Below are 11,390 nucleotides of genomic sequence, written 5' to 3'. Positions count from 1 at the left end.
TCCAGGTGCTGGTTCCAATAGTCTTTCTCCACAGAGGTGATCCCTCCACAAGTGGATGCTCATGTATAGTATCAGTCATTGACTTCAACAGGCCTGAGCTGTCTCTTATTTATCAGCTGGTCTTTTCCCCAAAACCAGCCATCTCCTGTGTTTATTGTGGTAAATTAGCAGTAAACTTGTCTTTACCTAAAGGCAGATTAAGAGGAAGAACTAGCAAACAGGAAAGAGGAATTGAAGGTTTGCTGCTGACAGACTGACTGGTCAGGCAGTTCCCAAAGAATGCTCAGAAAGGAGCAAACCTGACTGGTGAGTGAGGTGACCCTCACTACCCAGTTCAGCAGGATGTCAAGCTTGGAGCTTACAGTGAGGGTGTGGGATTGAGAGTAGCATGGCGGGCAGATAGATCCTACAGTAATGGAAAAGTGAGCAACAAACCAATAGAGCTATGCTTTCCCCTTAACTTGTAAAGAATTATGTTGCAGAGGCTTGGGAAATAGAAAGGCAGGTAGAAATGCCAGAGCATTGTGCTAGTTTCATGTTTTGTTACCACAAAGAACATGAGTTTTCTGTGGTCTCAGAGCTCAAGACTTGATGTCACATGGTGTGCAGCCCTTCTGCCAGCTGACCTAAAAGTCACTGGCTCAGATAGCCAAATTGGCTTTTTTTCTTCACAGACAGCAGCTAACAGAGAGAGGTAGGACACATCTTTCTGCCACACTGTATTTAATGCCAAGGTCACTTGTGGTCAGTGTGGCATTAAAACAGCATGTTTGTTATGTGTCCCATAAGCAAAGGTGTCTCCCACAGAGTGAGCTGCATCTGTGTCAGGTTTGGATCTGACTAAAGCTTCAGTGTAGCCTAATTAATGAATAGGGCCTGGTAAGGTCACAGTCCAAAGCAGGGATTTGGTTACATAAATTTCTATGCTTTTGTTTTAATAGGGAGTCTACACAAGATTTGTTTGGTATCTGAGCAACCAGTTTCTAAAGCATCAAATCCCAAGTAGAAGGCAGGAAAGGCTTCTTTTGATTCTGGAACAAAAGACTTCCGAATACCCTCCCAGCTCCATGTCCTTGGTTTGGTGCAGTACAGTGCCACTTCCCATACATGAACTGCAAATGCTGAAAAGGTGAATAGATGCAGATCCAGACTACCAGCTGGGACTTATTACCTCCCAGAGTGAGTACTGAGTGCTGCACAGCACCTTCTGAAAGGCACAGCATTTACTCAGTAGAGCTTTTCTTTCTGAGTTGGAGGTGGGCAGAGCCAAGCTCTGGGTCAATTCTTCCCTCTTCTGCTTGGCTCTGACTTGGAAAATTACCTCCTCACTGTCAGGGCTTGCAAAGTAATCTGCTCCCCCTTTTTTCTCCCCCATCATTCAGCCAAAGTGGAAAGAGGATGGGAACACATGAGAGTCCTGCTGTCTGAGCAGAGCATTGTGGTTCTCTTTAGCCCCATCAGGCTCAGCTGTGCAGTAGAAACACCTGCCTGACAACCCCCAGCCTGGTACCAGCAAAAATGCTGTTTGCAGGTGCAGCATGGACTATTGCAGGACAAGGTCTTCTGCTGCTATCTGGCTTGTGTTGTGAGTGCCTGTGAGACTTGAGGAGTTAAAGGCCACTGTGGTGGCCAGTGCAAGGCAATACTGAGCCAGAGACCTCTGGTGATAAGAATATTTGCTGATGTTACTGATAGGAATGTTTGCTGATGTTACTCAGAAAAAGCTTAACCTCAGAAGCTGGGATTTAACTGCTCTGTGTCCCTGTAAAAAGGGAGCAAAGGGAAAAGATGTGATGTGAGCTGGCTGTTCATCATGTGGACAGTGGCTCTGTACCACAGGCATATCGTTACTAACCATATCAAAGCATGTGTGTAAGCACAGCTGATACCATGTGTACTAAAGAATTAGGAACTCAGCTTCTCACAATGTTCATCATACAAGTGTTGTGGTGCTTGGCCCTAGTGTCTGCCTGCCCATGCTGTTTTCCCAAAGCCTAGGTGTGTCCTACTCTGTGCTTCCACAGGGGCTTGATCTCACTGAGGAGCTGGGGCTTACCCAGTCTCTAGAACAGTGAAGGACAGCTTGGATGCTCTTTGTCATGCTGGTAGTGTGCTTCCTGTGCATCCTGAAAGCAGGATGTAAGTGCTGGAAGGGGTCAGTGGCAGACAGGAATCTTGGGACAGGCTGTGCTGGAGAGAGGACTTTATTCCTGACAGAAAGAATGGAGGGTGGAGTGCCTCTCTCTGCACACCCAGTCTGGGGTGGTGGCTCTCAGGAAGAATTACAGTCTCATAGAGACCAGCCTGACTGGAGCAAAGGATTATGAAGAAATACACCTTGAGTCTTTCACCTAGAGCTTGATACCACAGCCCTGGCTGATGGGATAATAGCTTGCTGACCTGTCATGAAGGTTGGGATGATGTTGCTGGATGTGAACTGCCCATCTCTGGCCAGGATGTTGTACAGAGCTCCAACACCTCAGCCCATGTTCTCCAACGTGAAGACAGCCTGTGTGATACGTAGCTGGAATTTCACTTTGAAGGAAATGACCTGGTTTTATCCTTCAAAATATTCTACCTGCTGAATGACTCAGTGAGTGACTCACCTGGTCTGCCCTCCCAGCAGCTCTTACCTCAGGGCTGTCTCAGAAGGTGTTTTTCTACCAGGGTGTTCATGGTCTAACCACAGCCCTGATGCTGCTGCTGGCAGGGAAAATGAGGCAGCAGCAAAGCTGAGTCAAACCTTGAGCATCTGAAGGAGGCAAACCTGAGGGAGTGCCACGCTCTTCCCACTGCCATGTGAGTGTTTTTCCCTTTGCTAGCAGTGAGAGCTCTGCAATGGTTCTGTGGCCCTACAGTGCTTTCAGCAGTTTTCCTAAGCTCTGGGATGCTTAAGGCTCCAGCCCTGCTCCTGCTGGGAGAGCCTGCAGATGTGTTGACAGAAATAATGTGAGTCCCTCTCCTCACAGAAACAGTGGACATGCCCTTGCTCAGATCACCTCCTTTAGTAGTTGGGGAATTTTATCCAGCCTACCTTTGGTCACAGCTCTGACTGGGCATTAGCAAAGGACTGAAATCAGTGTGAGAGGCTGCATCCCTCTCTCTTTTCACTTTGAGTCACTAACCATCAATAGCTTTTCCTATTGCAGGAGTGGGAGAGAGCAGGAGAGCACTAGCAGATGGTTTTAGAGGAAAGCATGTTCTGAAACTCAGCTCCTCAAGGGACTTCATTCTCTCTGTTACTGTGAGTTAGAAATTACTTATCCTTTTAGGCTTTGCTCTAAAATGCTGCCTCAAACATTGTCAGGGAAATGACATCACATTAAAAATATGAGTGTGATGTAGAACGTGTTTACTGCAATTTACTTGCACCATTAAAAAGAAAAACCCCTAATGATTATAAAATAAAGCCTGAATATTAAAAGCATGATGCCAAAAAACACCCCTTACATAAAAACAGTAATTACCACTGGGACTGGAACAAAGGAGCAGAGGGACAATTTTGGGCAAAGTTGCTTTGCTGGCTGAGAGAGAAAATGAGGCTGCCCAGTCTTCCAAACAGAGTCAAGACCTGTGTACACTGCCTGGTCGCTGCTGGGAGGACAGTCAGTTTGCTCTCAGAGCCATGAGACTGTGGGAGAGGAGCTGTGGCACTCACAGAAAATGCTGCAGTAATCAGGGGGCCAAGAGGCAGGGAGCTGCTCCCCGTCCTGGCTGAGCCAAGTCCTTTCTGCCTGGAAGTCTCTCTCCTCCCTTGGCCTCCTCCCATTGCTTTCCACAGAGGACCCTGCAGGAAGAACTTGTCTAGCATTAAGTGTTCATCTCCCTGTTGAGGTCCATGGAGCTTATTGCCCTTGTGTTTGCCTTAGCTGGGGAGCACAGGGAAAGGGAGACTGGCCCATGGTCACTCCTCATATCCCAGGCATGCAGGTGTCTTGCCATGGCTCCTGAATTGGGGAATTGAGCTTTTCAGGCCTAATTAGCTTTCCTGAAGGAGAAGTGTTGATTTGCTCTGTTTCCCATTAGATTGCAGTACAGGGAATGTAACCTTAAAACAGCTGGAGGGTCATGCAGGGTCCTGACTTACTGGCTCAGACTTGTTAAAACTTTGCTCAGAAAGCTGAAGTGTGGAACACATCGAAGTCCCTCTGCCTTCCTTGCTTCTCTGAATTGTCTCTGCCTCTGTCCTTGCTGACTCAGGTCCATTATGGTCAATTCTCACATTTATATTAAGAAAATATATTTTCCTACAGAATAAGTAGGCAGGGTTGATGGCAGAGGATGTTTTGGGGTTTAGGGACAGATGAGAGATTAAGTTGAGCTGGTGGGACCTTTGCTTGGCTCAGCTACACGTTCCTCAGAAAGCCTTGGATGTGCCACTGTTTAAAAAGCAATAATGTTGGATTTAAAGCAGATGCTGTAAGTCAATCAGATGTGATAAGCCCAGCATGGGAACTTATGGCCTGGGTCATACAAAATTTAGCCTAGATGATCAGGCTCTCCTGGCTTTAGTAATAATTCCTAAACATGATGAGTTTCTCTTAGTTTCAGGCTTCTGAAGATTTGCTTTGTTGATTAATGTAGTTTTTTTCATTTATCAACTAAACCAGTGGGCAAACAGATACTGGTCATTTCAGAGGTCATCAGGGCAAGAGGAGGCAATCTTTGTACCCCAGCTGAACTTGGTTCTACTTCTTGTAGCAGCATTGGGAGGGATCTCTGATGTTTTTGCAAACTGTATTTGTGTTTCCTGCCATGACTGCTGGGTTAGGTTTTGTGAGAGAGCTCAGCTCCCTCTGCTCTGGTGCTACCTGTGCACATGTACCTGTGTGGTGGGAAGAGCAGGAGTAAATCAGTACAAGCAGCAGCCTTGGAGCACCACAGATGAGATTCTTGGTAACAGAGGTCAGTTTGATGTGGTCTGAACAAGTCATAAGCTGAACTTCTTTTTTACACATTGTAGGTGGAGGAGGAGAGACCACTGAAGCCAGGTGGAAATTAATGTTATGTAGCCTCAGACAGGTGCTGACAACCAAGCAGTGATGGAGGTACTGTTATTAACTTAGATGTTATGAAACTTGGTTTGCAAGGATTTCCAGTGCTCTTTAAATATTAAGCACATGGCATGGGTGCCTTGTTTGCCTGGATGGGATGATGCAATGCACAAGGCTCTGCTGATGTCAGTAGATTTCTTATATTGCAAGTCAAAAACCCATATGGCTTGAACACCAGACACAGGACAAATAGGAATTAGGAAACAAACTTGGCACCCTGGCCCCTTTCTAGTCTCTGTCTTTCCTTGCCTCTGTGCCAGGGTGAAAGAAGACTGTTAAAGAGCACAAATCCATCTTTCAGACAAGTTACTCAAAATTGCAATAGACTTCATCTCCCACAGCAGACTCTAGGCAGGCTGAACTTTGGGAGCTGCAGAGAGGAGTCAGTTGCAGAGTCAAAACTAACTCAGTACTTCCTCTCTCCCCTTGCTTTCTGAATGAAAATGTTTCAGGCCTTTTTTACCTGTCATAACAAATAAAACCACTTTGTACTACAAGGTGGGTAATATATGAGTATTTTGGTTTGAAAGTGCTTGAGCAAGCCACAGGACATATTTATTAGATTTCATCACTGTCTCCTGATAGAAAATAGTTTTTTAGAGGACTGACTGTAACCAAGCTTTTCAGGAATGCTGGTTCTATCTACTGCCTTGCACACTTTTGGAAAGCATTTCCTATGAATGAGTAATTTGCCTTGTGTGTCAAGATTAACCTGTGCAGCTAAGACAGAAGCTTTTAAGTCTTATCTCCTTACCCCTGTGTTCCCATGGTGTTGGGACTTGGTGAATCTTCTTTCCCACACCTTTGGGGCCAGCTTCCTGGCTTTAGCACTGCAGTCCTCTTCAATGACATAATCACTATTCATGTTTGCTTTATTAAGCTTGTCAGCAGTGGTGCAGCTGGCACTTACTGGTTCTTTTGTTGCTAGTCTTCTTCGAGATGGAAAACTGAATGGGCTGTGGAGCCTCCACTCCACTGAGCCCTAAAGGTGGCAGAAGACAGAGATGTGCTGGCAGGTCACTCTGAGGAAAGCTGATGCTGCTATTGCTTGGTCTACAAACAAAGGACTTCTGTTGCCAATGCCAAGAAGCCCCAGCCTTTTTTCAAGCTGTGACTCTGTCTGAAAAACAAGCCTGGCCCCAGCTGGGTGAGTGATCTGTGTGCTCACCGGTGCAGTTTGCCCACAGTTGCTCTCCAGATGAAGCATGGCAGCATCAACGAGCCACAGGCAGCGAGGGCTGTTGGTGACCTTTGGCAGAGCCATCCTAGTGTGGGCTCAGCACCAAGCCTGACTCCTGTCCCAGAATAACAGGAAGGGCACAGCAGTCAGCTGGCTTTGGACCCATCACAACATGTTGAGGGGATCCGTTCTGTTTGTTGAAATGAATTACCCCAGAGCTGGTGGGAGGGCTCTAGGGAGTCACAGGGCAGCCTTTGCCTCAAATTAGTGTTTTGTTAAAGGGCTCATTTGAAGGTGTAGGGTGTCCTGTCCAGCCTGTTGTGCTGTTCCAATGTGTAATTACCCTCACAGCTTGGGAGCAGGAGTGTCTTCCAGAGCTCAGTTCAACCACCCAGCTCCCCACTGCTGAGTCTCATTATGTCTGTCAGCAAAGCTGATAAACATTCCCTCCCACCCCCAGCTCTGTCTCTTCCCCCACCTCATGACACTTTGCAATGAGCAAGTTAGACCTGACTGCTTTACTACTTGTCTGTTTTGAAAGATGCTTCCACGCCATTGTTACAGAAGCAATGGGGAACATGTACTCAAATAAGGGATGTAGCAACATAGATATTTAATATTTTTTGAAGTGGCTAGGTTTAGAAGATTAGGATTAGTTTAGTGGATTTCTGTATTTTTATAATCAAGGTAGATGAAGAGAACAGTTAGAATTGTTCCATGTTTTCCAGCAAGGGACCTGATTTTTCCATGGTAATGGGTTTGAGCATGTATCAGCTTGGTTTCTTAGGAAAAAAGAACATTTTCTCTTCTAGGAAACATTTTCAGTGCTATCAGGCTAAGAATAGCAATCTTCTTTCTGTTCCTTCTCAAATTTCAGTAGTATGGCTTATCCTTTATTGTGCATACAGTACGAAGACTATTTTAGATGAAATACCACTCTGTTCTGCTGAAATATGAACAGCTTATAGGGCTTAATTCTGTGGTTTTCTTTTTCTTTCCTTAACCAAAATTAATTAATGAATAAATAAATTTGTGCCTTGAACATGGCTCTTCTCTCCTAAGCACATCAGTTCTTTGATGACCCTAGAGGGAATAGCAGTGCTGAAATAGTTCAAGTGGCAAACAACTCCCTGGCTCTGAATTTAAGCACTGAAACAAAACCCTACAGTTTCAATGACAACTTCTAAGAACAGAGCCAAGGCTCCAGTGCTGTGGCCTAGGAGATCACTATCATTGCAGGGCTGGTGGAGCCAGCAGAGCTCCCTGCAGAGCATACAGGGGCAGTGCCAGTGACACAGGGACTGCCTGGCATGCTGAAGAGTAAAGGTTGCAGAGCAAAGAACTGAAGCTGTACCCTTTGCTTGGTCAAAACAGAAGTGTTGGAAGCAGGACATTACCCCTAAAGGACTTTTTGGATCTGGAGCAGCTGTGAGGATGTTGTTTGTACCTTGGAACATCTCAAAAAGGACAGTGGGGGAAAGGTTGGATACCCAACCTACTCCTCTGGCACCCAGAGTCAACACCAAGACTGCCACAGTCCTCTCCCAGCTGAACCTGAGCCATCACACCCTTATGGGGAACATAAGGAGAGTGACAGTGGGGAGTGGCAGTGGAGTGGAATCCACTGAAAAAAGGCATGATTTAGGAACCTAGGCCATTAGCACACCTCCTGCATGTATCCCTTCTGGAACAGCAGGCTGGCCCTCCTGCTCTGTGCTACCTTCCTCACCCTGCAGCAATCACAAAGAGGGGCTGCAGGGCTCAGCCCTGCCAGGGCAGGAACATTATTAGCACAGCAATGTCTGTGCTCCATCTTTCTTTGCATGACAACAAACACCTTGGTCCTCCAAGGGGAGGAGAGACAACTTTACAAGGAAGCCAACTGTAATTTATGCATATTTTAAAATACATTTTGTTCAGATGCACATCCTTGCCAGTCTTGTTTAGGGAAGTTGTAACAGTATCTGGCTTCTCTTTGGTCTTGTGTACAAGACGAGGAAGTTTTCATCTGTGCCTTTAAAAAAAACCCGCATCTCTGCCAAGATGTATTAGGAGAGCTGTAAAAAGGAGTCATCCTGTTCCAGGACGGCGAGGCTTATGTAACAGGGAAATCCTAACAAAAAGATACTCCCCCACCCTGCACACGCTTTTCCAAGGCACATGCCACTCCAGGGTTTTCAGCTGCTTGATTTGTATTTTGATCACATCTGCCACTGGTTTATTCGGATGTATTTACAAATATGTTCTTCCACATACCCTCATTTGTACATGCCATAGAACATCTTTATAAAATGCAGCACAGCCCTCAGCTCACCACAAGGATCTTTAAATAAAATATATTGTAAAGTGCCAGATACAATTCTTTTAAAAAATACTGTTCTCGTTAAAACAGATACTTGGCCACTGCATTAGCAGCTTTGTATATTGATACACTTTTATCACAAGTCTATTTCTGTCAGGTGAGAGGGAGGCTCTCATACCACCCCTCTAGCTCTCCAGTTTCAAGTCCAAAGGCTTTAGAAAGTGAGGCAGAGGCAGATTGTCCAGAGCCTCTGGGAAGTGCTCGGGTGCAATGGTCCTGATCAAGACACGCATGGCTCCAACAAACAGCGATGGGGGAGCCAAGCCCACCAGGCACAGGAACCTGCTCTCCCCCAGGAGGTCCTGCCACTGCTGCCGGTTGTCCAACAGTTGCTGTTTCATCGCGAACTTGAGGTCCTGAGGCACGAAGAAGAAGAGGCAGTCGAGGCAGAGGAGCTTGGCACGCATGTTAGCTGCCGGCAAGTGCGAGATCTGCTGCAGCAGGGTGTCGAGCGGGGTGTTCCCGGCGCTGTCCCGCAGGCAGGGCGCCGCGCCGTGCCCCAGCAGCAGCAGCAGGCACTCGGGCCGCACCAGTTCGCAGGCCATGTGCAAGGCTGTCTTGCCGCCCTCCACGCGGCTGCAGCCCTGGCGGTCCAGGTGGCCGGCTCTGTCGCTCGGGGGCAAGGCTTGGATGGCCTTGAGGATTCGGCAGAGCACCCGGACGCGGTTGTAGCGCACGGCCATGGCCAGGTGCGGGGCTGACTGGCAGCAGCTGAAGCTTTGGCTGGGCACGGCCAGGGCGCTCTGCGGGAACTTAGTGAGCAGGTGCCGGGCGTAGGGCTGGTGGTCGTGCACCAGCGCGTAGAGCAGCGCCTCCGAGGGCGAGTACACGCTCACCTTGCCCCCGTCCTCCCAGTGGAAGACCTCCATGGTCCGCATGTCCTCCAGGAACCAGACGGGCAGCAGGTCCCTCACCGCCTGGTAGAAGGCGAAGGAGGATTTCTTGCACTGCTTCTGGGACTGGGCGCCGCAGCCGCCGACCCACCGGACGCTCCAGGGCATGGCGTGCGGCCGGGCTCCGCCGGGGGCTGCCTCCCACCATCGGCCCGGACCTGCGGGAGCGGACGGGCGGTCAGTGCCGGGCGGCCGCAGCTCCCCGGGCTACTTCCGGGGCTCGCCGGGCTGGCCCGCCCGCCTCCCCGCCTGTGCAGGGGACAGCGAGCCGCCGCGGCACTCGGGTGAGGAGACACCCGTACCCTGGAGCAGGGGATCGCCATCCCTCCCTCCCTTCCTCCGTCCCTCCTCCCGCTGCACGGGACGCCCATGTCGCCGGTACACGGAGAGCGGTACAAGGAAACGGCCTCCCCCGGCGCACAGGACGCCTATGTCCCCGGTACACGGGAACCCGGTACGGGGAAACGGCCTCCCCGCGGTGCACTGGATACCCTTGTTCCCGTGCACGGAGAACCGGTACAGGGAAACGGCCTCCCCGCGGTGCACTGGATACCCGGTGCGGGGAAACGGCCGCCCCGCAGTGCACAGGACGCCCATATCCCCGGCGCACGGGGACCCGGTGCACGGGCACGGCCTCCCTCCCCCCGCTGCCGGCGCTCACCTCCCCGCGGTGCCGCCGGTGCCGTGTCCGCCGCAGTGGAGGGGCGGGAGGCGGGAGCGCCGCGCGCCGCCGCGGGGCCCTTTTATCGCCCCCCCGCCCGGCGGTGAAGGTCGGTCAGGACCGGGGAACTGTCCGGCCAGCGCCGATTGGCCGCCGCCCCGGCGCCCCGGCCGCCCATTGGCTGCGGCGGGAGGACGGGGCCCGGCGCCGGCGCGTGCGTCACGGGCGGCAAAGTTCCAAGAAACTTGGCTGAGGGCGCGGAGTCCCGCGGGGGCGGGGCGGGAATGCCGCGGGGCGGGGGCGACCGGGGGCACGGGGGGCACGGGGGGCACGGGGGGCACGGGGTACGGGCTGAGGAGTCCCGGGGCGTAGGGCCCGGGGATATGGGGTTCCTGAGGTAGGGGGTGTGGGGTCCCGGGGGTGTAGGGATCGGGGTTCGCGGGGTATGAGGTTCCAGGAACATGGAGTCCCAAAGGTGTGGAATGCAGGTACATGGTGTCCTGGGGGTATGGGGCCCTGGGGATAAAGGGATGCAAAGAGCAGAGGGCACAGAGTCCCGAGGACATAGGATCCTGAGTCTGTGGGATCCGGGGCATACCAGAGCCTGGACACATGGGACAAGGGCACATGGCATGTGGGCCGCAGCGGGGTCTGTGCGCAGGGGCTGTGGGACACCCGGGCTCCTGGGCGGGCGAGGCTGCAAACGTGCAGTGCCCGGGGACACGGGTGCCCGGGCCGGCGGTGTCACACCCCCTGCCCGCCCTGGCAGGGCCCAGCCTGGCCTGTGCCAATTCTCGGCTTGCCCCCTGCCAGCCCCGTGGGGCTCGGGCTGGGGCCTGGCACTGCCCCTGGGCCAGCGCACGTGTGCGCACATGTGCTTGGCGCTAAACTTGTGGCTCTCCAATGTCCCCAGAGAGTGACATTTGCCTGCAGCCCTTCTCGCTGACAGGCACCTGTCAGGTTTGGGCTACAGAGGAGCGAGGAGATGGTCATGGCGTGTGGTGAGCCCGGCACTGCCCGCAGCCCTGCACCAGGGGCTCCCCTTGGGCACCTGCAGTCCCTTGGCCCTAAAATGCATGTATATAGGTAAGAGTCACATGCTGGGAAAGCAAGTGCTGGCATTACTGGTCTTTTGTAAGGCCTCCTTACTGATTGCAAATACTGGGATCTGCTCCATCCTTATCCCCCTCAGAGCATTTCCCTCTTCCTCACTGTGTTTGACCCCAGCATCTCCCTGGCT

The 11,390-nt window shown here is 51.1% G+C and overlaps 1 protein-coding gene across 2 annotated transcripts; it reads right to left on the bottom strand.

Annotated features, from left to right (window-relative positions):
- Positions 1–8,408: 8,408 nt before the first annotated feature.
- On the bottom strand, positions 8,409–10,304 carry ANKRD9 (ankyrin repeat domain 9). 2 transcript variants are annotated; one of them, XM_085061342.1, is made up of 2 exons: positions 10,151–10,304; positions 8,409–9,647 (listed from the first exon to the last, which is right to left on the bottom strand). In XM_085061342.1, the coding sequence occupies exon 2, from the start codon at positions 9,595–9,597 to the stop codon at positions 8,722–8,724; it is 876 nt and encodes a 291-aa protein (XP_084917468.1). In that variant the 5' UTR covers positions 9,598–9,647; positions 10,151–10,304; the 3' UTR covers positions 8,409–8,721. The 2 variants fall into 2 exon arrangements, with proteins under 2 accessions (XP_084917468.1, XP_084917467.1); XM_085061341.1 differs by lacking the exon at positions 10,151–10,304 and adding an exon at positions 9,981–10,003.
- Between the last annotated feature and the right edge of the window lie 1,086 nt (positions 10,305–11,390).

The sequence above is a fragment of the Lichenostomus cassidix genome, chromosome 5 (genome assembly GCF_008360975.1).
Source record: "Lichenostomus cassidix isolate B80296 chromosome 5, HeHo_3.0, whole genome shotgun sequence".
NCBI classification, from domain to species: domain Eukaryota; kingdom Metazoa; phylum Chordata; class Aves; order Passeriformes; family Meliphagidae; genus Lichenostomus; species Lichenostomus cassidix.
Note: the sequence above shows the minus strand (reverse complement) of the source record. Positions and strands in the feature narration are given on the sequence as shown.

Excerpts from the sequence above, each read along its gene's own strand:
- ANKRD9 (XM_085061342.1), bottom strand. The coding sequence starts at position 9,597 with ATGCCCTGGAGCGTCCGGTGGGTCGGCGGCTGCGGCGCCCAGTCCCAG.